We start from the raw sequence: 24,411 nt of genomic DNA, 5'->3' as shown, positions 1-24,411 counted from the left end.
AATTTTTCCAAAGAAGCTGATGAACTAGCTGCCACAACTTCCCTACAACAACAATTGGAAGGAGAGACACGTAATACTTTGTATAAGGAGTGTCGATCTATTTTTACAATTTCATAATGTATGTATATTTTGATCTAGTTGTTAATCTAAGACTTTATAACTTATGTTGTATATTGAAGAAATTCAACCGTAGATATATATAATAAAAAGTTATTTTTTTTCTTAGTAGGCGTTTGGATATGCGATATGAAATTATGAGATGAAATCACCGTTTAGACATGTGATATCAAGCTGATTTCATCTCATGTAATGAAATCCCGCATTCTCTAAAAATCATGATTTGAAAATTTCAAATCATGATTTGGGATTTTTCAAATACAAAAATTGATCCAAAAGTGTATATTTTGTAATAACAACCCACATTTATATCTACTAACCATTTATTTCATAAGTAAATAAAATTTATAATTCATATCATTACTTTTTAAACGATTTACATCTCATATATTGATTATTCTCACTAACATAAAATTTATTATTACTTCAAATCAATTTCTACTTTACCATTTATATTCATCAAATTCAGTAATTTTTTATCAAATTTATTTAGCAACCAAATTGACCAACAAATGACTCAAAGTAAAAATGTTGGTTCGTCTTCTTAGTCATATGAACAATAATGCAAGTTCAACGTGAAAAAATTGTCACTACTATATGGGGAGACTATTAAAGACTAGTACACCACAACTTACATATTGCTTTTTTTTATTATTGAATTAAAGTTTGATCAATAAATCATGTACTTTTTAAGAATATCTTTGTGATAGTGTATTATGAAATTTTATAAAATTTTATTTATTTGATAAGATTGTATAAAATTAGGACAATTGTAATAGTTTTACGATTTGTGAATTTTTTATGAGAAAACATACGACATAAAAAATCTAAATCGCATATTCAAACAAAATTCCAACTTCTATCTCAAAATTTCATATCAAATGACCATACGGCCCCTTAAATTATTTCTGTCATGGCGGATCACGAAATGAATTAAAAGGAGTGATCAACAAGTTAATAGTAGCTGCCGCAATTCGCCATGCATAAACTCTTGTTTTATTCATTAATTATTGGGTGCATGGGCTCCATTAATTAATCCATATAAAATGAAGCTTGTGCTACACAATAAGATATTTTTCTACGGGATGTCACATTTTCCTTAAAAAATTCAAAAAGTACTGGTCTCTCCGTTTCAATTTATTTTAATTTATCGAAGTTAAAAAAATAAAGAAATTGTTTAAGATGATCGAACCAATAACTATATTTCGATACCAAATAATTGAATATATATAAGTTCTCATTGCCTACAACTTATATATATATCGTCATCGAGTTTCTCTCAATTACAAAAGTGATGTAAGATTTATTGTAATACGTGTAAATATATACTGTGTAGCATCATGTCCCTTTTGTAACAAATGTTAAAACAAAATTTTGAATAATTATCAATGCATTAGTTAATGCTGTATCAATTATCTAGTCATTAGTTACTGGTGGTTAATTATTAATTACTACAGTATTAATTTACTGCTAATTTGTACTGTTTTACTAGGTCTTTAGCAGGTTGTTATAAGGATTAGGTAATTAGCATTATCTCCCCCATTATTGTGGAGTTAGCTTAGATTATTGTTAGACTCATTTTGTATATATATATATATATAAGCAAACAAGAGAATGAGTACGATTATTATTTTGTTTCTCCCACCCACCCTCCACAAATGGGCAATTTTTTAGTTAACATTGATAATAACACGATTGTTCAGTTCAATTCTGCTTCACAATTGTCAAAATGACAGTCAAAATTTTACAACTTGAAATGCACATATTTTCCATGCTCGTGGACCGTCATGATCTCTATGGTCATCTAGCTGGGTCTACTCATCATGCTCCATCTCACACTATCACAACAGTCAACAGGCACGGTCTCCAGTGTCAATTCTTCATTTACTCTTTGATTTCGTCAAAGACCAAATCAGAATTTTCAGTCTCTGCTTTCAACTTGCAAAGACTCCCCAACCAGTCACCGAATATTTACAAAAAATCGTTACATTTCTGATGAGTAGTTCTCTACTGCTGATGCCCCCGTCACAAATGCTGAACTCATTGTCAAGATTCTCAATGGTCTAGAACATGAGTTCCGTGAAATTTCAGCAGCCATACGTGCTCGTGAATCCACTATTACATATAAAACAACTCTATGAAAAGCTTCTCCACCATGAACTTTATTTCCTGAGGCATATTGAAGAGTAAAAAAAATCTTCAAACCCAAGCATTGCGTGCAGCTATCACCATACAATATTTGACTTATAAAATCGGATTCCAGTCGATGAATCTTGCCCTACAATAAACAACACAAACTAGTGGTAATCCTACCAACTGCAAGATAACAATTCCCAGCAACACTCAACGTACAATGGCGATCCAACAATCGTGTTGCTCCTACTAATCAGTAACGCTTGAAGTCTCATAACCATTTTGTAGCGGAGGCCAACTACCAAACATCAGCAAATCCCTACGCACACTATATCAAAAATGATTTTTAGCGGCAATTAATTAATGACAATAGCTAGCTTAATTGTTGCTAAATATGTGTTTTTAACAGCAATTAACATTCTTTGTAAATGTGTTTAAAACATATAGCTACCTGAAATCCAATGACAATTAACTAATGCAATTAAAGACTTTAGCAGATATCTCATCTAGTCATGTATATTTATTAGCATGAACATGATTTGTGCCGAGTTTCTTTTATTCTAATAAAGAATTTCAAAATCGAGCATTTAGAATCGAAAAATATCTTCTTCTTTTTCAATTCATGCACGTGGGACACAGATTGGAATTAACCATCATAAGTTATGAGTTGTGAGAATGGGTAGGGGTCATCCATCATTGGGTCAATGTATTAATAAAAATGGTTGGTCAGCTGTTCTTTCCATGTTTTCCTAATTCCTTTCTACACCTACAATATACTTTTCTGTTCCTCCCGTCCCTGTCTCCATTTTAAGATCTCTCGATCATTTATAAAAGGGAAAATGGACAAATATAACTTTGAACTATCATAAATGGTATGCAGATATCCTTCGCCATACTTTTGGAATATTAGTGCCCCTACTGTCCAAAAACTCGAACATATATACCCTTTATACTAACGGACATACACGTGTCATAATTTTATCCGTCGATCTGACGGATAAGATTGCACCACGTGTCCCTATTTAGTCTTTCATTAGAGTGAAGGGTATATACGCTCTAGTTTTTGGACGGCAGGAGCACCAATGTCTCAAAAGTATGACGGAGGATATCTGCATACAATTTACGATAGTTCAAAGGTATATTTGTCTTTGTCCCTTTATAAAATAAATTAAAAAAATCCCAGATCTCAATAAAAAAAAGGTGATAAAATTATAAACAACTTGTAATTTATTCTCTAGTTTATAGCTTTTTATAAAAATATTTTCTTACAAGAAAATCTTCATTTTTTATACATCCAAAATTTAAAAAGTAATTTTTTATATTTAATTTGTAAGCAATTATAGTGCCCGTTTGGATTGACTTATTTTAGGTGTTTTTAAGCCAAAATAGTTTTTAAGCAGTTTTGAAGTGTTTGGATAAAGTTAAAAATTGCTTATAAACACTTATTTTAAAGCCAAAATAACAAAAATAAGCCAAAAACCATAAGTTAGAATTTCTAAATTATGGCTTTTGACTTATAAGTCATAAGCCAAAAGCCAATCCAAACAGGCCCCAAGTACGTAGCTTTAGCATTGAACTATGCTGAGTGTGGATATATATTTCTTATATTTCAATATAATTTATATATAGCATGAATTAATTGCACACGAATTTAGACACAACTATTTATTTATAAAATTAACTTATAAACTTTAATTTCAAACAATACATATCACCTACTTTTAATAAATTAAACAAATGATTGTTTATGAACTCGATTTAACTAGTTATTTATGTCTTAAATTGTGCCATATTTTTTATTTTTTTGATAGATTTTAAAGGAGATTTTTTTTTCTATATTTAGTAATAATATTTTAACCTTTCTCTTTCACCCATAATAAGATAATTCACGTCCATCAAAATTTGTATAACTTATTTTAGATTACACTACTCATTTTTTTTCTTTTTCATTAGATTCTGTATGTATCAAACATCATCAGATAGATTAAGAACAAGGAAAAGTAATAATTTTTTAAAAATATTGTTCCTATTTTATGTTCCGAGAGAAACAAAAACCTACCCTAGTAAAAATTATTACTTTGCATTAAAAAATATTCAACGACTTTCCTTATTCACTGTATTATACTTCACTCTTATTTAGTTGTCACCATTTTAGATTTCGTGCTCCTTAAGAAAATATGTAATTTATCATTGTACTCTTGAAATTAAAATTTTCAAGAACATGAATTAGTATATTTTGATTTAACCAAAATGAACATGAATTATTTAACTAGTTTTCTTATATTGATTAAATGCATAACATGCAAATAACTCTAAAAGATAAACATGAAAAATAGTTCATTTATATTGATTTAGTGAAATGACAAATTGAAAAAAATACCTATTTTAATAAAAATGACATATAAATAATAATAAAAAATATATTTTATAAGTAATATGAATTTCTCATTAATTCACCACGAAAATTTAATGTTTTCCATATTTTCCTTTTATCTTTCTTGTCCTTGTCCTTTTTTCCCCCAAATTCCCCACCCCACACAACCCACCCACACGTATATTCATCTCTCTTCATAGCTTTGTTCACAGCACACAGCATCAAAATCATTTGCTTTCTTTTTCTAAAAACACCTTTTTTTTCCTTTCTGTTTCTCACTTTGCCCCTCGATCTTTGCTTCTTTGTCCCCTTTTTTCTGATTCCTCTGTCAAAACAAACCGAAAGTTTTCTATTTATATACAGAAGAAAATCTACACGGTTTTTGTTTCTACTTTTATCCTACGTTGATTACCTTTTTTTGTTTTAATTGATCAATGTGGATCGATGACTTAATTTGTGATTTAGGGTTCTAATTCTTTATGGGTATTTGAAGATTGACCCGAGTTTTTTTTTTTTTTTGTTGAAGGATATAGCTGAATAAGACAGTTGTTGCTGCATAATTTTTAGGATTTTTGTTGTTGTTGTTGTTGTTGGGTTTTGCCTCATTGTGGGGTTTGGATTGAAAATTGAATTGTTTAACGATATTTTGGTGTGAAAGTATTGTTCTTGGCGAAAAAAGGTGATTATTGCTGTGAAAGTATTGTTTTTGGTGAATTTGAAGAGGGTGATTGAATCACCATGGATCATGTTGTGGGTGGGAAGTTTAAGCTGGGAAGGAAGATTGGAAGTGGGTCTTTTGGTGAGCTTTATTTAGGTATGTTCTGTTATTACTTTTGTTCATTGATTCTGTTTGATATTATATGATTCAGGATTAGCCTCATTTTGCATTTGTATTATTAGTAATTTTTTACCTGCTTATGTCTTTGTTGATTCAGGTGTGAATTTACAGAATGGAGAAGAAGTTGCTATTAAGCTGGTATGAGCCCATCTCTAACCAGCAATTATCAATCTTTTTTCAGCTTTTTTATTGCATAGAGGGAGTTCCCGTGGTTGGATTCATTTTTCCATGTAATGACTAATGCATTTTATTGTTGTTGTGACATTAAATCAATCTAGTTTACCTTATCCCGAATCAGTTAGGATCAGTTATGTGAATCCTGTATGTCTATTCCGCTTTATTCAGTCTGTTTCAGTCCAATACTTACCTTTTAAGGCAATTGGGGTTCTCTAATATCACACTTATCCCTACACAGGTAACTAGTTTGATCATAATTAATGGCTTAAACAGATCATTTGCTTCTATTGTTCTTTGTTCTCTTGCTATCACGACATACTGCCGATATTTTTAATATCACAAGAGTTTTGAGACATTATTGTGTTGAGTTAATCTGATGGGATTTCAAGTAACTCTTGTTCTGTATGAATTTTCTATCTATTGCTTGTTCTACTCTGCTGAGGAACAACAAAAAATGGTGAAACTTCTTTTAGCATGAATATCTATTCTGGAAATTTAAGGTGTATAATAGAAGCATTTGTAAGTTGGTGGAAGTTGGAACACAGGATGAATGTCCATCTAAGATATTGAAGTAGCATCTAACTTGTTGTAATACTTCATTTTCTAGAAGAGGTTCCTAGTCTAAGTAGAACTGCACTATGTAGTTATAAAAAGCTACTTAAATTTATTTCTTTTATCAAAGTGTTACCACCGAAAAAAAGAAAATAAGCTGTGGAAAAGGGTAGAGTGGCGGGCCCATTGTCCCCGAGTTTCGAAGGCTGTGGTTGGCCCAAAGGGTTGGATATAGATGATTTCTTGTTGATAAAAAAAGAATATGAAATGTGAAGCAGTCATGTTTTCTCGTTCCATGAGCTTCTACATTCTTTTGGTATCATGCTGCTTATGGAATGCAAAACTAGTTTTTTGGATATGTTTGGCTTGGTTATTTCGCAAGTATGTGTTTTAATCTCCTGTGGGTTATGGGTTTCAAGACTTATGTGATAGGACCGTTTTCAGGGTTTTTTTCTCTTGTTGTTTTAACTTTCAGGAATCTGTCAAGACGAGGCACCCTCAACTGCACTATGAATCGAAAATTTATATGCTACTCCAAGGAGGAAGTAAGTCTCACTTCCACCCCCTGATATTACATATCATCTCTTTACAAATTACAACATATGTTGCAAATGTGATTTTTATTCTTGGATAGTAACTCTTAAAAACAACCCAAAAAAAAGTTCTTAAAACGAAACAAAGAGAGAAGAACAGTGGAGTGCCACTAAAGCATAAGTCTGGTCTGCTTTACAGAACCTTGCACTTGCTGGCCCCTTGTTTTAATTTTCAAATTAATAGATTTATCTAGTTGTTTATTTGGAGGTTTTGCTATTCATTTTTATGCAACTTCTATTTCACATGGCAAGTTATTATATTAATGGAAAAGGAAACTTATTTTCTATGGGCTTGTTTGAATTTTCCTTTATATGGTAGGTAGAATTCATTAATTAAGTACCATGGAAGTAGCACCCTAGAGTGTGGCGTAGTGGCCAATAAAGTGGGAGGAGAACCATGAGATCTTAGTTTCAAAACCCAACAAGGCAATAATAGAAAAAAAAGAAGAGAAAACCACAAGGTGATCGTTTTCCATCTGCCTAAGCCTTGATGAACAAAGTTACTCAGTCATGTGTTGGTAGGAGGTAGCAGGTGTCGGGTGGAATAACCAAGATTCACACAAACTGATGTGAACACCACTATCATTAAAAGAAGTACCAATGAAGTACTGCAAAAAGGGAAAAACCTCCCTATCATTACAGCATAGCTGTTACAGTTTCATCCCTAGTAATTCCAAAAACTCAAAGCATTGAAACAAGGCATCTATCATGCTTGCCCTACACCAAAATACAAAATTCTTGTAACATCTATTTTTAACTATCGAAAAATGATGTTTTTGTCGTTCATGTTATGTAGCAAGTAAATTTGCCAGTGACACTCTTATGAATAGTTAATTAATCTCCTTATCTTTTCCATTCTGAATGAAGCCGGGATTCCTAACCTCAAATGGTTTGGAGTGGAGGGCGAGTACAATATAATGGTCATTGACCTTCTTGGACCAAGTTTGGAAGACCTTTTCAACTATTGCAACAGGTTGTTTACTTTGAAAACAGTGTTAATGCTAGCAGATCAACTCGTACGTATCAACAAGCCATTTCTTTCTAAAGAGTAACATTCTTACATGTTTGCCTATTTACATGAGGTAATAATAACTTGTCCTGTGCCATTCTTAGATTAATAGAGTTGAATACATGCACTCCAGAGGATTTCTTCACCGTGACATAAAGCCAGACAACTTCTTAATGGGCTTAGGTCGCAAGGCAAATCAGGTACGCGTTCATGCCCTGCTTGTACAAACTTATTTTTGGCATTATCAAAATGAACTTCTAAGTATTCCGTCATGGCTCTGGCCAATAGTCGCTTATTGATGTCTGTTTTCCAGCAGTTCTTTTCTTCCTTATGAGTTGGGGATCATTATTATCTTTACCATATAATAGAAAAGAATTGCATAGTTTGGGATCATTGGTGGTTTACTGAGTTCAGATTTCAGATTGGCTAAAGTCTATTACTGATATTTGGTTGTGGAAACAATTTTTGAAGTGTGATTTCTTTTTTGTTGAATTCTGGCTAAGTTGCTTCCTTTAACTGTGCATGCTATCTCTATGCTTGAATTGGAAATGCAACTTCTGTTCAAGTTAAGAGGCTGCATGTTGGTGGTTGATATCCCAACTACTGGCTTGTATGCTATTAGGTGTAATCATGTCATACAGCGATGCTTGTTGCAGCTTACAAAGTCTACAATTCGTGTCCAGCTTTCTTCATGAATGGGTTCTACAGTATAAGTGTAGGATTACCTCATGTATTGTTGCTGAAAAGATTGAGTGATGTCTTGAGGGTGTGTAGGAATGACTTAATTGAGCTTCTGATGTTCTGATATGGTGTTGGTGTTAAAGTTAATGTTTCTTTTCTCTTTAAGCTTTCTAAGGTTAAGTTATCTATTTGATCCACTATTATGGTTCTCTAGGTCTGTAATTGGATGTTTTATGCTTACCGAATACCAGTGTTGAAGTAAGAGCTTCAAGGAAAATAAAGTGTTGGTAGCTGATGCAATGGTGTCTAAATACTGATGACAGGTTTATGCAATTGACTTTGGGCTTGCCAAAAAGTATAGGGATCTCCAGACTCACAAGCATATACCATACAGGTAACAACAATCTTGACATGGTCTGGTCCTTGATAAATATATGTATACACATACATCGCTATGCTCGTGAATAGCTTTATTAAAGGAAAAAAAGAGAGCAGAATTTTGAATCTTTTCCATATCCATAGAAAGTCTTCATCATCAAGAATTTTGTATGTTGGGTGTCTGATTTTTGCACTTTTTCTTTTCTTTTGTTTTTTTTCTTCTAGAGCTCTTTTCTGCGTTTAAGTGTGAGAGTGATGAGAAAGAGGCATGATCACAATTTCTGGTGGCCTTCGTTTTTTCCCTAGTGAAAAATTATATCAATTTGCATGACATGACTGTATTGATAGATTCTTTTTCTTTAAAGCACCAAAATCTGCTTCATTATGCAAATGAATAGCATTTCCTTTTATCCTCCTTGTGACTTCATTCATAGTCCATGAAAGAACGGTAAAAGAAAAAGGATGAAACAATGATGACTCTGTGCTGGTCATTTTACTCTTTGGGGGGATAGGTAAAGTAAGGTATTTTTTTAAAGAGGATGCAAGAAAGTGTAGTTTCAAAAAGTGCGCTGGTCAAATTCTTATTTCATTCTTTAAATCTTTTCTCCTCAGTTCTGATAAATTTGTATTTTGACTGCCTCTATATGGTCTTCTTTATTATTTTCTTCCCCAGGGAAAACAAGAATCTGACTGGAACTGCTCGGTATGCAAGTGTCAACACACATCTTGGAGTTGGTAGGTGTATCTTGTTTAGATTCTTGAACTACTTGGGGCATAGTTAGTTTCAGTACCTTTTACAACTGATCATTGTTGCCCTTTTTCATTTTTATTGCAGAGCAAAGCAGAAGAGATGATTTGGAATCTCTTGGTTATGTGCTTATGTATTTTCTTAGAGGAAGGTTGGATTTTATTCCCTTTGTTTTGTTTTCAAGTCATATTTCTGACTTTGTTCTGTTTCTTCTTATTGTAAATTCTGGGTGTTTTCCTGTTTCCTGACTTGGGACATCTTCTTTTTGGCTCAGCCTTCCATGGCAGGGACTTAAAGGTGGTACTAAGAAGCAGAAATATGACAAAATCAGTGAGAAAAAGATGTTAACACCAATAGAGGTACTTATTGCCTAATATGAATACATTTTGGTACATATAGTTACCTGTTCCTCAAAAAAAAAAAAATGAATACATTTTGGTACAACCTACATTACCGTTTGTGAATGATGAGTTCATGTACAAGGCAGTCACCTCATCTCAATATTTTGTTGAAGTATGACAGTAACACTAAACTTTACCCTGGTTTGCGTCAAGTATGGATCATGTCAAATGTACCTATTATGATTATTGTAAAACAAGCTCGTTGTGGTTGATAAAGTCTAGCCTTAGTTTGGGCCATCTTGCCTCTGATTTGTCAGTGCATGAGGTAATTCAGAGAAGACTCCTTTTTTTGTCCACAACAGGTGCTGTGCAAATCTTATCCATCTGAGTTCATATCATACTTCCACTACTGTCGATCATTAAGATTTGAAGATAAACCTGACTATTCATATTTGAAGAGGCTTTTCAGAGACTTGTTTATTCGTGAAGGTAATTTCTTTTCTTTTTTAAAAATATCTTTGATGCCTACTTTTTTTTCGGTCCGAAAAATTTCCCCAGTTGTTGTTAACTATCCCATTTTAGTCTTTGATTGTCTTTCATGATGTTATCTTAACCTTTCATTGGTGCAGGCTATCAATTCGACTATGTATTTGATTGGACAATTTTGAAGTATCCTCAGATTGGTGCCAGTTCTCGAGGACGAGTTAGTATTTGAAAACTTTATTTTGGATGTTATCATTGAAAATCGCTGCTTAACTTTCTTATGAACAGAAGTGTAATGCGTTGTATTTCTTCCAGAATCCTAGTGGGAATGCTGGACTAAATGCTGGGCCATCTGCAGAAAGGCCAGGAAGGGCGTCAGGTATTATTTTTGAAGTTGAAAATACATATATTCTCTAAAAAAAGTTGTATGTATTCTCAAATAAGGCGTGATGTCTATTTTTAGTAGCTCGTTATAGGGATTATTTGGCTGGGGTGATTAGTTTCTTTTGGCATTTAGTAATTTCTTCAAGCAAGACACGTCAAAATCATGTCTTATCTATGAGTTTTATTTTCAGTAACAGATAATTTGTAAAATGTGTGCATTTAAATTCCTGGATTATGAGTATCCGCTCTTGACCTTCTAATTTCCAGATGTGGTAAGGGTAATTTGTGTGCCAGCATCTACTTGTGTCTGCTTATTAGTGAAATTGCAGCTTTTGACAATTATCACTGGTTGACGCTTGTGTGTTTATTCTTTAATCTAGTGGGGCAAGATATTCGGGATAGATTTACTGGTGCTGTTGAAGCATTTTCCAGAAGGAATACTTCTGCAGCTGGTAGGCATGGGGAACACTCCAGACAGAGGACTTCAGAGGATATTCCTTCATCCAAAGATGTGGTATTGATCTCTCCTTTTTCTCTAAAAAAAAAAAGAGAAATAACAGGCAATTCCTTTCAATTGGCTCGGACAATTTGTGTTGTAATCTATTTACTTGCTATTGGTTTAGGCACTAACTGGATATTTAGTGAACTAACAGTTTATATACTATTCGTATATTAACTAGAAGTAGCATAAGAAAATTTATGTACTGTTTAGCTATACGTATTTTATGTGGTACAAATCTGAATTCTAGATATATTTATTCTGAATTTTGTCTCATTGAGCTACTAGGTAAAAAGCCGTTGTGTGCTAAACTAGTAAAGCTTATTCTCTATTTTGCAGCAAGCTGATTCAGAGAGAGGCCGTAGCTCGAGAAATGGAAGCTCTTCTAAAAGAGCTGTCATGTCAAGCAGCAAACCGACCTCTTCTACTGAACCCACGGATAGTCGTTCAAGCAGATTAGTGTCAAGCACTGGCCGTCTATCTACCACACAGAGAATTCAGCAGGGAATTGAAACAAAACCATCATCATTCTCGCGAACTTCACTCACAAAGGGCAACCATGATAACCCTCTTCGGAGCTTTGAATTTCTTTCAATCAGAAAGTAAGAGAATGCACTTGTAAAGAGAGAATTTCCTGATTGATTGAACACTCAATCCTATTTACGGAGGATGTCTCCAAGTGCTGTAAATTAGTTAATGTGCTGTACCTTCTATATGTGACAATTGAAGCTTATCCAACTTATCATATTCCTTGTTTTTGTTTCTAGATTAGAGATGCTGGCCACCATAGTGCATTTAGACTCATCCAAAGAAATGTTGAGTAAAGTGCGAGAGTTTTTTATATATATATATATGAATAAATATATTATTGTACGAAATTGATGTAACCTTTGTCTTATGCCTAGTGAAAGGAATTCTTTTAGGGTCAATCTGAATGCATCTTCTTAACTCGACTTTAGAATATTTGATTGTGGGTATTTCTTCACATGAAGATATGGTACTAGTGTAAATCAAGGATTTTGTAGGCCAGCGAACCTTTTCTCAAGTTTTATCAATCTTTTAACTCTGAGAGAAAGATAATTCAGTGTCTCATGTTAATTGAATTTTTTCATTTTCTCCCTTTTCATCAGTGCATCTTCTATTAAAGAAATGACGATTCACCATGATTAGACATGATTTTTCTTACTTGCATTGCCTTTTCTGGGTACATATTTCCAACTCCAAAGTCGAGACCTACTTCATACACTGTCACATCTTTGTTACACCATTTCTCTTCCATTGAGTTAGGAGCTCAAGTACTTAAAATGATCTACCAATAGTACCAAACCAGAAGGAATAATATTAAGTTAACCCTACATGTTTATGACCGAAAAATCAACCTTGAATGAAGCCCGAAGGACAACCTTAGCAGCCTTCAAAACTCAGGAAAGATAGGTTTCCACAACTAGAAACCAATACTTCGACCGTTGCCAACTTACAACTGAGAGTCATAGTTAATTGATTGCACACAACAAAATGAAAAAAGCCATTACATTAAATGACGGAGCAGGTAATTCTTGGAAAAGATCATTCATCATCATAGATCAGAAAAACTATAGAAAGACGTTGGCAGTAAAAACAAAAATATGTTTTTCTTCCCTTAATGCAACAAAATCTCAAAGCTAAACAAGTACACCTTTTGAAAATCTAATATTCAAATTTGACTAATCAAAAAGTTTTCAAGCAACTTCCTTCTTGAGCTTAGCAAGCTCCTGTCTCACGACTCCAGCCCTCTGCAAAATCAATATAATTGTATCAGCTTGTGACAGAAGACAAATACCACAGAAATCTCAATGTTTGACTGGATCCAAACCAACTACATTTTCAGGACCTTAACACTTGTAAAGTCTAGTTTGGAAGGAAAAATTGTCCACAATAAAGTAGAAGCACAAGGATAGCGTAACATTTTGCCTTTTCAATCTAACAAAAAAAGAGACTCCACTTTTTCAGGTAAACAATCTCCTTGCTCTAAAGCTTTAACCAAGAGTGTCCAGCAAAAAATGAAGCTAACTTTAATATTAAACATAATCACACCTTTATCTTTGCCAGCATAAGCTTGAACCTGTCAAAATCATTAAGTGAGGCCCTCCTCTTCTGAACTATCAACTTCCTTCCCCAGGAACTGCTCTCCCATTTGTTTTTCACGTCTGGGAGCACAAATCAAAAGAGTGATTTAACTTCATAAAACTTTCAACCAAGTAGAATGCATAGGAAGCTGCTAAAGTAATTACTAATCTACATCTTCGAGAAGGAAAAGAAAAAATTCTAAGCACTATACTCACCAGCAGCCTCCATAGCAGCAATGAGGGTCTTCTTCTTTGGGATTCTACTAATGTCGATTTTGATATCTGTGAGTGAAAGTCTCTTAAAGTTCATCTGGCTCCTCACCATGTCCGGGGAATCAACAAGAGCCTGTCAATTATAGAGATGGATAGGTATTTCATCAAAGCAGTTTTTAATTTCTCCATCTTGTACAAGTAATTTATAAGTCAATCAAACAACTAGCCACTATCTAGGAGTGGCAAGATTAGCCCATGAAAACATGATCCCACCAGCTGGCCTATTTATTAGCTCAACCCGTGAGATAACTTGTCAAAATATTATAAAAGACATTCTTTTGATTGAAATGTTAGAAAAAATATATTAGTTACTTCTTGTATGACCCAAGTTTGAAGAAGTTTTCAAAGAATGAAGAGGCATCTGAATGCACAAGGACAATTGCAAGATAGTCCTTGTGCTAGAATCTCTGCCCCATTTCATTCTTGGCAACGTACAGCGCTGAATACGCTATTTACAAAGCGCACCAGAGACTCTAATTTATTGCCTTCAGTATTACTAATTGGTAAAGGTCTTAACAGAATGCACAACAGATCCTAGGGGAACTTAATGTAATCCTTTGATGCAATAATGTAGTCCATTTTGCAAACGTTTCTGTATCAACAAAAAAAATAGTATATTTGAGGATTCCAGGACAAATAGAGACAGACTAAATAAATCTCCAGGCTTTACAGAGAAAATTTGTATAGATGATTATAGCCCATGGAGAATGGGATAGTTTTAAAAACAGATTTCCAAACAAGCAATTATTTAATAATTGCAAATGATTTTCATAGCTGCCAATTCAAAATTTTACCACTGTAAATACATAAAAACTATTATTTGTCAATCCTTAAAACAAGGCCTCAGTTCATGTTGCTCAATCAAACTTATATGATCAGACAATGTAGGCATGTTATCAAATTCCATCATAGGCCTTGAAAGTACCCTTCATAAACTAAGAAAAACGATCTTCCTTGCCAAAAGACATGGCAAAGCAGTTCCAAAGGCAACATGGCACTCAACATATAAATTCGATTAACCAGAAAATAACAGACTAACAATGAAACCAACGAGTTAAATGATGCTCTAATACAATTTTAGGAACCACGTGAACGGTAAACATCCATAAATCCGATCATAAATAGCATGGATTGAGGCGTATAAAGTAATTGTAAAATGATACTATCAGGAGAATAATGCAAAGCGTTTGGAACGTCCTATAATCGGAGTTGCTCAGTTACAACCAAATTGAGACGTAAGAGTAGAAAAGCTGCTCAGGAAAGCAAAAAAGCGAAGAACACGTACCCTATTTTGGTCAATGACATCGACGATAACAACAAGCTTCCCGTAATCCTTCCCGTAGTTGACGAGGGCAACTCTTCCGATCTCTACGAACCTCTTGAACGGCTGCAGAAAACAATCCAACACATTTCTTCAAATCTCAACATTTAATCTCAGAGCTCGAAAATGCGTAAACTGCGTGAAAACTTACCATTTTCGGCGATCTAATGGAGTTGCTATCAGGCGCCAAGAGTGAGGCTACTGGTGTGGATTGTCAAGTGAGTACTAGGGTTTTCGAGGAGATGATATAGTGCAAGGTTATTCTGTCTGGATCTGGACTCGCGGCTTTAATTCTATATGGGCTTAGGCCCAGTATGAGGTAATATGGTTTGGGACTGAGATTTGCACAGATATGATCATTCTGCACCGCTATTTAAATTATGACCTTTCACAACAAGATACAGTATCTAATGAATCTCGTATGACGAGTTTGGGAAGAATAGCGTGTACACGATTTATTTCTGACTTATAAAAGTAGAAATGTTATTTTGATAAATTATCGGTTCAAGTAAAAACGTATTATAACCAAATTAATATAGAAGAAAGAATAGCAACAACAAAATGATACTTACAATTTAGGTATTAACCTTATTCTTTTTTTAAAAACATTCAACAAAAATATAATTATGCGTCATAACTTGGAGCTTGTCTGTCAGTACTTTAGCAGGGGCGGACCCAACCTTGGTCAAGGGGTGTCAAGCGACACTCTTTTGTGGAAAAATTACATCGTATATAGAGGTCAAATTTTAGTTTAATAAATATATATACAATTATATGAGTATTGACACCTCTTGAAACAAATCGAAGGTTTAGCCTATTGGTCAAGAGGTTGCAAGATTTCCATCAAATTGTGTGTTCAAGCCCTACTGGACTCATTATAATTTTTTTTACTACAACCATTGACACCTCTTAATGAAAATTTTGAGTCTGTCACTATACTTTAGCACAAAGTCTTGATGGATTGTCCGAAATTTAGATGAATAGACAAAATTTGCTATAAGTCACAACGGCTCACCAAAAATCTAATATAAATTATATCGAAATTTTTATTGTTCACAAATTCTAACAATATACAAGAAGTTTATGATGGATGCACAAAGACATAGTTTGCTCTAATTCGTCACGATCATTGAGCTCGTAGAATAAATTATTTTCAAGTCCCAACATAGCACCACAAGTTTTTTAATAGAAGGGTACGCATTTTTTCGATCACAAGTTCTCACGATCATATGAATTTTTATAAATTGTTCATAAATTCTTATGAATCACCAAATTGTGTGTATAATCTTATCAATATATTTTTTGTGTCAACATTAATTTGAATCAACTCCCAATTACTCAAAAGTTTATATCACACCTTATAAAATACATAAAAACCAATTTTATTTTTTTTAAGATTTTTTTTTTAAAGTCTGAACTTTTTAGGGGAAAAAAAGAAGAACTTTAAAATCCACAAGAACTTTGATCTTGAAATTTTTATTCTTAGTTGTTTTAGTTTTGTTCCCCTTTTTCTCCTCACCTTATTTACACTCTCTATTGATTCCAATTTCTTCATTTTTTTGATTTGAAAAATAATTTATTTAAAATAGATATTTAAATTTTAAAACAAATTATATGCATAACCTAAATTTCCTTTCACGAATTGTCAAATAATAATTTTCTCTTTAGTAATTCTTTCGACATATCATCTGTAAAAAAAATATAACTTATTATTTATAGTACATCCAAGTATTTGACTATTTTAAAAATCTAAAACTTTGATATCCCAATTAAAATTCCAAAAAATAAACAAATGGACTCTCGTACTCCATAGTCCAAACTTGGCAAAATTCGCGCAGGCAAAAACGACACCGTGCCTTGCGTTTCGTAACCGCCGAATCGATCAGTCCTTAGCGTGTATATAAATATCAAAAGCTTCTTCATTTGTTCCTCACACTTGGCAGTAGCGTTCTTCGAAAGCTCAAAAATATAGAGAGATCACATTGATAAGGTATATCTGTTTGTAAGTATCAAATATCAGTTCTCGATTATACGCGATCTTTTGTTCAATTCCTTCGATTTACTTGTATCATTCAATTTTTTTGAAGATCTAGCATTTCTGTAAGCAAATCTCGTTTGATTTTTTTACTGAAAAAACTGTTTTCCTTGAATTGGACGAGAATTTGCTTAGAAATTTAGTTTGATTGCGTGTAGAAAGGTCGATCCAGCATATAAGAAATGGATGCATGTGTAGATATCTACTGGCTCATACTTGTTTGTGTTCACTGCTTTTCTGATATTGGATCCGCCTCTATGAACTATTAACAGTAAGCAAACTAGCGGTTTGATCCTTTTTTCGGAGTACATTTGTAGTTTATGATTCTGCAGACGGTGGATTGAATAGTCAGATATCTTTGTTTAATGGATAATCAAGTTGATGATATGGATCTACGTGATCTTAGCCCTTTTTTGTTTGATTTGTTAATTAATATGTGCATCAACTATTTTCAGCTTGGCCTATATATCTATAGTTGAATATATTTAGAAAATATACATCAGCATAATCCTGATCGTTGAATTGGAGTAAAAAGTTGATCATCAGCATTTGATTCTTTGTACATTGTGGTTGTTCTTTACGGCAACATACTATTCATTGCATTCAGTGTTGCCTTTATCATATGAAATCCAGATATCTCAACATATTGGTCATTTTCCCGATTGGTTTGCTTGACACCTAAGTGTGTAGTTTGTAATAACTTCTGCAGATACTCTTGACTATATGTTGATATTAAGCATCTTTACTTTCACCAATAAGACAAATTTTATGTCTCTCTGTCTTTGAGCTTCATTATTTGCAACGCTTTCTACTAGAGTTGTTAAGTTAGTGGATTAAGGTTTTCATTGCCATTTAAATGTACTTCCGAAATGATTTTAACTTTTATGATGCTATACACTGCAGTAAAGCACAAGAATGGAAGGCACTGTCTTCGCCCCTGCTTTAGAAGGAATCAAGCATGTCAAGTCTGAGGAAGGAATAATGCTTACCAGACCTTTCTTAGATGTCTGCAAACACATCTTACCTATTATAGGTACTATATCTTGTGTTTTAGCTTGGGATCTATAACTTTAGGGATCCCTGTTGCTTTGACTACTTTTTGAGTGGTCAAAAACTTTTAAAAATAAAATTATGCTGTTATTTTATTTCTATCAAGAATTTCGCTTAAGCTTCTTAGTAGTGCTGTCTCAAGGTGCAAACACTCTAGCTACTCCCTTTTTTGCTGGTCGATCTCATGCTTGATCTTAATTTTCCTAATCAAATTGAGTTATGAAATTGATTAATTTTGACATTTAAAACCTATGTAGCTCAGAATCTCCAAAAATGTCGTAGTGTGTCCTGTGGGTAGCAACCTTCTTGGGTGGATGCCACTTAAAAGACAAAAAATAATCTAATACTTACAACATTTAAAAGAAACTAATTTAAAACACATTCATAATAATTTTATTTTCAAAGTGAAGTTCAGAGAAGAGGCTGAATTGTTAAATTCTATGTGTTTGGTTCAATATAGATTAGATTTTCAGTTTTTGCGAAAAAATGTGAATTTTGAAGAACACCTTTAACGAAAACAGAAGATTTATTTTTTGGTGTATGGTTGAAAATGCAAACAAGTTTTTTCCAGAATTTTGAAGCAAACACATGCCTTGAAACTTCATTTTTACTCTTAAATGTGAGTGGCTATCTAAAGTCTAAACTTCAAAAATATCGATGGTGTGTGTCGGATACTCCAAAAATAGTGTATTTTGGAAGAATCCAACACGGGTGCGGCAACATTTTTTAAAGAGTCCTAGCTACAAAAGTTGCTATTTAGTCTTGCAAATAGAAATTTATGCAAAGGGCTCTTTTCTTACAGAAGGATGTACTAGTAATTTGTCAAATTATTTTCACTTATGTTGCATAAAGCTTCTAAGTGAATGTTCCTTACCTCTTTAGTAAGTTATCTTGGACATCTCAAAAGCAAGCTGGATCCATGTTAACTGTAAACTGATTATCTTTTTTGTTTTTTCCCAATCTAGAAAAGTTTGGAGCTGCCATGGCACTGGTCAAGTCTGACATTGGTGGAAATATAACGGTCAGTCTCCCATCTTTGCCTTTTATCTGAAATTTTTCAGGTTTTTGCTTGCTTATTTTCTACTGCTTAAATTCTACCTTCTATCACTCAGTAATAATGCTTTGATTTTGGAATTTCATAACATTTGTTCTATTAAAGTCCCTTTTCTTCCTCTCATTTGTCCTCATTAATTATTTGATTTATCATTTCATTCTCTCCCGTTAATTGATTCATTACTTATTTAATTTCGTGAGTGCAGGATAATATTCTCTTCTGGCCCTTTCTACCAATTACCTTTCCTGAATGAGCACAAAAGCCCTGTTAAGCAATTGTTTCCAGTAATCTAGAATATCCAAATAAATGGGTTTTTATCACTGTTTGTAGAGTAATTATCTTGAGAAAATTAAGTTTATTCAGCCAGGCAACAGAATTATTCTGACCTTGGTTGAGTATTTCCTATGTTATGGAGCTAGATATTCTTAGGCACTTCGTTCCCTGAACCATGTAGATGTTTTCTTTTGATTTATGTTGCTGCATACAGCTAGCAAACACGGTCTGATCTTTCGATTTTGAAAATTTTGTGGATGCTTCCTTTCTAAATCTATTATTAAATATTGATGCTACAGAGGTTAGAAAACAAGTACTTGTCGAACCCAACAAAATATACAAACTTGTACAGCATGGTGCAAGAAGAGATTGAAGCAAAGACAGCAAAAGGCTCTTCCAGTTGCACAAATGGTCTTCTTTGGCTGACAAGGTTGGAAATTATTCTCCATCTCTTCTTTCTTTATCTCTTTTGTGGTAACCATTAATCTTCTAGGCGATGTCTTTCCCCATGCCCCGATCTCACTCTTACCACAATCACTCAGCAGCATGCATTTCCCAAAAGCAACAACTCTACGTTGCATTTTAATTCTGGTCAACTGAATTATAATTTGAAGATTCTGTCATTATGTCTTTAGGGCTATGGATTTTCTGGTGGCACTGTTTAGAAATTTACTGGAGCATCAGGACTGGGCAATGTCACAAGCTTGCTCTGATTCCTACAGCAAGACATTGAAAAAGTGGCATGGATGGATAGCGAGTTCAAGTTTTACGGTAACTGTTTCATATACCCTGAAAATTTCGCTTCTAAAGTTATTGATCCGGAATAGTTGCATCTTTCCCCATTCTTCCCATCATGCAAAGTATGAGATCCTTCCTAGTTTGGTCCTGGAATGTGTGTGCTGTTAGTGATTTTTCAATAAGAAAATCCTTGTTGGCTTGTTTTGGTTTTCCAGGTACCCATATTCTGGTGTAGTATTTCCTTCTGTTGAGATAATGTCTCAGACAGTCAAATGTTCATTTAGTTTCATTTTTGCCTCCTATAACATGAATGTTAGTAAGTCCTGTGACTTGATATGCTGCTGCTGACAAGAATGTTTGAATTTGGTTCTTCACCATTACCTTGTAGAAACAAACAATGTTTGATCTCCACTTCATTGATATATAGGGGATAAAACTTCATGTTATTTCTGCCATCCCCACCCCTCCAACCCACCCCCATTTTCCTCTCATATTCATGTGGTATTACTTATTCAATGTCTTTTTTTGTGCTTTTTCTCGTCAACTTGAGCAGTATTCTTATTTTTTAATTGAGAGGTAGTTGCAGTGTACTTCAATTTTGTTGCCTTTTGCTCCCTTGTTAAAATTTATACTGAAGGTAGGACCAACCGGCCAGGCATCTGGCATTGCTATTTTTGAAGTCCAATTTTCTTTCTCTCTTAACTCCTTCACTGTGGATTGTAATCACAGATGGCAATGAAGCTCGCTCCAGATAGGAAGAAATTTATGGATGTAATATGTGGGACCGGTGATATTAATAGTGACATTGAAAAATTCTGTACTACTTTCTCACCGCTTCTTGAAGAGAACCACAAGTTCTTGGTAAGCTATCTTGTAAAGAATATATCCATCAAATAGATGTTTGGATTTTTTCTGGGGTTACACTATTGTAGTTGTTCTGTCCCAACCACCACCCAAAGAACAAAAGGAAAAAAAGAACTAGGTCCCCTTTCCAACATCTTGAATTTGTAGATGTTCTTCAGAGATTTGCTTGTCAAATGAGTCTTCACTTCTACTGCATGGCTGATTAAACTGGTATTTGGGGTACCTCGAACACACCTTTTAAGTTTATTGGCTGTTTGCGAGATTTCAGTGGTGAAGGATTAGTTGAAACTAGAGGAATAGCTGAAGGACCACTAGTATCATGTTTTCTTGAATTTCAATTCCAGGAATATTAACGGCAGAAGTTAAAAAATTGTTTATCATTGTTGCTATTGCAGGCCAGCGTAGGAATGGATGAACTGAAAGCATCTTAAGCTGAAAGGAAGTTTTGCTACTATTTTGAGATTCATCGACACTGTGAGAAACTTCTGAAACAACCATACTTCCTGCTTTTGTCCTGTTGTACGATGAGTAGCTGTATTAGACAATGAATTATTTTGTTTACTGGTTTGTAACTTATAATGAAAGGGGACGGACTGGGTTTGAGGGCAATAAGTAATTCTGGAGACTAATGTTTGACTCAATAGTTTATTTCATTATACATCATGACAACCTCTTGTGAATTTAAATGTTTTAAGTGAATGTATTCTTCAGCAAGTAATATTATATAATTATATTAGTTCGTGTTAGTTACAAGTTTGATGTCCTAGCAATTTATATGCCCAAAGAAAAATATTTCCGTTAAGTTGATTTATTATTATTTACTTTAGCTATGTGCTTGATTATTATAAGCGGATAGGAATAGCTTTGCAGATGTAATTATTTGCGAAGGATCCTTAAATATAATTAACAACAGTTAATTCCCATCCCTAAATTTATGACATATGTCTGGTTAGTATTGACCAGCAATTCATTGCCATTAAATGGACGAAAGGAATGCTTTAACAGCATTTTGTTTTGTGATAATTAGAGAGGAGTCGAACCTAAAAGTTTTGAGGGTTTGAGTCCATTTGTTGAAATTATTTTTGTATCTTTGGAGTTTCTGTGTCCAAAGTTTGAATATTAATACCAAATATATTCTCATTTATTTATGAGTTTCATTTATTTTCTTCCTTTCTACTGAAGAAAGGTTTGCAAATCTAGACCTAAAAGAAAGTTGAAGATGGCCACCAAGGTGAAAGGCCTTCTTAAAGGCCTTCGTTACATTTCTCAAATATTTGGTGAGGGAACGATCATTAATTCTATCACAATTTTCATTGTTTTTTTTTTGTGGCCGTTTAAGAAAACGATTTGGTTTATCATATAAGGAGGGTTGCGGGTAGGCTAACGATCATTATGAAAATATTTTAATGAATAGAGCGAAATCAAATACAAAGATTTTATCATAGGGATCACTTTTTATTTTTCTAGTTGGCTATGAAAATTCAAGTTTCTACGTTTAAGATACGTTAAACTGTCTATAGATATTCTTCCTTAGTTTAACCTTTTGAATTAACCGGGTCAAGCAACTTTGTACATCAGATTTATTCTCACACCATCACCACTCTACATACACACACATTTAGGTTTAATTATATGTATGTTGATGCAGATGAGGAGAAAGAAAAAGAAATACAGATTGGTTTTCCCACAGATGTAAAGCATGTTGCTCATATAGGATGGGATGGACCATCAACAGATAATAATCCAACCTGGGTAATAAATTCTTCTTTTTCTTTTTCCTTTTCTTCATGTTATTTTATCTTAATGATTTTAATTGATCTTTTTCATTTTCCTCATTGTGGCTGTATGTTTGTTATTATGGTAGATGAAAGAATTCAATGGACCAGGACAATTTCAGTCAGCACCTTTGGTTCCTCCAGCAGCAGATAATCCTGAAATTAAATGGGTTTCTGAAGGTTTGTTTGGTCACTTTTCGAACCTGAATGATTCATTTTCTAATGTAAAAAATGGACTATAAGTATATGAGGGGAGAAATTTAACCAAGAAGATCAAAGCAATGAATTGTGAATTCTTATACTCGTATATAGCATGAAAGTCTATTTTAAACGCTAAAATTGTCACAGGCTAAAATGATCTCAAGTTTCCCTATACTTGTAATTTCATGCTAAAAGTTCTTCCTTGGTTTATAAATAAATTAAACCTGACCCATAACAGATGGTTCAGAACACAAAAGAGGTAAACATACAAAGAAATCAAGGACAAAGTACTGTGCATCAATTGTATGCTCCTATTTTAATTTTTTTTTATACCCGCAATGAATGCAATGCAATGCCATTTCAGATTCAAACCGAAGGTCCAGAAATGCAGATTCTTCTGCCGTCGGAGATCAACCAGAACAAACAAAGTCAACCAGGCGTCATTCTTCTTCTAAGGAAAACGGAGGGACTGATTCTCCAAAAAAATCCAGGGGTTCCCGGCGACACCACAGGAAGGACTCTGCTGACGGTTCCAAACATGGCCGGATCCCGCTAGATTCGGCCGCTGGCTCGGAATCTCCGGCAAGAGACCTGCCGGATATCCCCAAAAAATCACGGCGAAAGAAGTCCAAGGAAGCCGACCCCGGCGGTACCGTTCCCGGATCCCGATCGTCCAAGTCTAAAGGCACTTCTTCTAGTACAGCTGCACCACCAGCATCTGATCCAGTATCTGAAGGTGCAGTACAGAGTTCGAGAAACAATGAAAGCATCATTTCATAACAAAAACAAGAAAAAATAACAATAAAAATGTATTCAAATGCATTTTATCTTTTCTTTTTTTTGATAGTTTAGTAAATTCCATACATGTTTGGAAATCTCGAAAAGTTTCGTTTATAGAATTTTATGTAAAATTTAACCTTAACATACCTTGTTCATTATACAGAATTTTATTTTTAGTGTAAAATCTCTTTCTGAATACGAGGAAAGGAAAATATATGAATTCTCTAGGTAGTAACTGCCTCCATGTCAATTTGTTTTGACACAGAAATTCAGTGATCTTATACTAAAATATGTTGAATTCACCAAAATGTCTTTATTGAAACAGGAGTAACTAATAAGGGGTCATTTGGTTCATGAATGAGATAAATTTATAGAATCTGAGATAACTTAGTCTGAACAAAATGACCTCTAAGTATCTTTTTTTAATTAAAAACATCCAAAATCTTATATTCTTCCACTAATAAGTCTATATAAACATAGTTTCATACATCCTTCTCAAACCCAACATGGATTACACTAAGTAGGGAAACATCAATCAGAAGGTTAGGTTATAGCCGAAACAACAAGCTTTCTTAAATGAGATGGCCACCGCCCACCTGCATTAGCCGAGGTGCGTACAAAATGGCCAATGTTAT

General features: G+C 33.8%; 4 protein-coding genes across 5 annotated transcripts; 3 read left to right on the top strand and 1 right to left on the bottom strand.

Annotated features, from left to right (window-relative positions):
• The first annotated feature begins 4,763 nt into the window (after window positions 1-4,763).
• LOC102584753 (casein kinase I-like) lies at window positions 4,764-12,073 on the top strand. Its single transcript, XM_006352675.2, has 14 exons — window positions 4,764-5,438; window positions 5,560-5,600; window positions 6,667-6,736; window positions 7,652-7,800; window positions 7,898-7,993; window positions 8,798-8,868; window positions 9,526-9,587; window positions 9,688-9,751; window positions 9,875-9,959; window positions 10,304-10,430; window positions 10,571-10,644; window positions 10,740-10,803; window positions 11,189-11,322; window positions 11,647-12,073. The coding sequence occupies exons 1-14, from the start codon at window positions 5,363-5,365 to the stop codon at window positions 11,911-11,913; spliced, it is 1,380 nt and encodes a 459-aa protein (XP_006352737.1). The 5' UTR covers window positions 4,764-5,362; the 3' UTR covers window positions 11,914-12,073.
• Window positions 12,074-12,820: 747 nt separating this feature from the next.
• LOC102584420 (60S ribosomal protein L14-1) lies at window positions 12,821-15,266 on the bottom strand. Its single transcript, XM_006352674.2, has 5 exons — window positions 15,158-15,266; window positions 14,971-15,072; window positions 13,629-13,758; window positions 13,381-13,493; window positions 12,821-13,079 (listed from the first exon to the last, which is right to left on the bottom strand). The coding sequence occupies exons 1-5, from the start codon at window positions 15,158-15,160 to the stop codon at window positions 13,026-13,028; spliced, it is 402 nt and encodes a 133-aa protein (XP_006352736.1). The 5' UTR covers window positions 15,161-15,266; the 3' UTR covers window positions 12,821-13,025.
• Window positions 15,267-16,893: 1,627 nt separating this feature from the next.
• On the top strand, window positions 16,894-21,748 carry LOC102584092 (glycolipid transfer protein 1). Of its 2 annotated transcripts, none has more exons than XM_006352673.2 (7): window positions 16,894-16,996; window positions 17,945-18,074; window positions 19,057-19,112; window positions 19,718-19,848; window positions 20,054-20,189; window positions 20,886-21,017; window positions 21,416-21,748. In XM_006352673.2, exons 2-7 carry the CDS (start codon window positions 17,957-17,959, stop codon window positions 21,449-21,451), a joined length of 609 nt encoding a protein of 202 aa, XP_006352735.1. In that variant the 5' UTR covers window positions 16,894-16,996; window positions 17,945-17,956; the 3' UTR covers window positions 21,452-21,748. The 2 variants fall into 2 exon arrangements, with proteins under 2 accessions (XP_006352735.1, XP_015166536.1); XM_015311050.1 differs by having other exon boundaries at window positions 16,929-17,008.
• A 70-nt stretch (window positions 21,749-21,818) lies between these two features.
• LOC102583753 (CRIB domain-containing protein RIC6) lies at window positions 21,819-24,025 on the top strand. The gene is made up of 4 exons (XM_006352672.2): window positions 21,819-22,297; window positions 22,669-22,772; window positions 22,885-22,975; window positions 23,361-24,025. Exons 1-4 carry the CDS (start codon window positions 22,240-22,242, stop codon window positions 23,774-23,776), a joined length of 669 nt encoding a protein of 222 aa, XP_006352734.1. The 5' UTR covers window positions 21,819-22,239; the 3' UTR covers window positions 23,777-24,025.
• Window positions 24,026-24,411: the final 386 nt, after the last annotated feature.

This window comes from Solanum tuberosum, unplaced genomic scaffold (assembly GCF_000226075.1).
Source record: "Solanum tuberosum cultivar DM 1-3 516 R44 unplaced genomic scaffold, SolTub_3.0 scf00150, whole genome shotgun sequence".
In the NCBI taxonomy this organism is placed as follows: Eukaryota; Viridiplantae; Streptophyta; class Magnoliopsida; order Solanales; family Solanaceae; genus Solanum; species Solanum tuberosum.
Note: the sequence above shows the minus strand (reverse complement) of the source record. Positions and strands in the feature narration are given on the sequence as shown.

Coding starts and splice junctions, on each gene's coding strand:
- LOC102583753 (XM_006352672.2), top strand. CDS start 22,240: ATGGCCACCAAGGTGAAAGGCCTTCTTAAAGGCCTTCGTTACATTTCT. Junction 22,298..22,668: donor TTACATTTCTCAAATATTTG/GTGAGGGAACGA, acceptor ATGTTGATGCAG/ATGAGGAGAAAGAAAAAGAA. Junction 22,773..22,884: donor CAGATAATAATCCAACCTGG/GTAATAAATTCT, acceptor TTATTATGGTAG/ATGAAAGAATTCAATGGACC.
- LOC102584753 (XM_006352675.2), top strand. CDS start 5,363: ATGGATCATGTTGTGGGTGGGAAGTTTAAGCTGGGAAGGAAGATTGGA. Junction 5,439..5,559: donor TTTTGGTGAGCTTTATTTAG/GTATGTTCTGTT, acceptor TTGTTGATTCAG/GTGTGAATTTACAGAATGGA. Junction 9,960..10,303: donor AGATGTTAACACCAATAGAG/GTACTTATTGCC, acceptor TGTCCACAACAG/GTGCTGTGCAAATCTTATCC.
- LOC102584092 (XM_006352673.2), top strand. CDS start 17,957: ATGGAAGGCACTGTCTTCGCCCCTGCTTTAGAAGGAATCAAGCATGTC. Junction 18,075..19,056: donor ACACATCTTACCTATTATAG/GTACTATATCTT, acceptor TTCCCAATCTAG/AAAAGTTTGGAGCTGCCATG. Junction 19,849..20,053: donor GGTCTTCTTTGGCTGACAAG/GTTGGAAATTAT, acceptor TTATGTCTTTAG/GGCTATGGATTTTCTGGTGG.
- LOC102584420 (XM_006352674.2), bottom strand. Junction 13,494..13,628: donor TGCTGCTATGGAGGCTGCTG/GTGAGTATAGTG, acceptor TTGTGCTCCCAG/ACGTGAAAAACAAATGGGAG. Junction 13,080..13,380: donor TTATGCTGGCAAAGATAAAG/GTGTGATTATGT, acceptor TTGATTTTGCAG/AGGGCTGGAGTCGTGAGACA.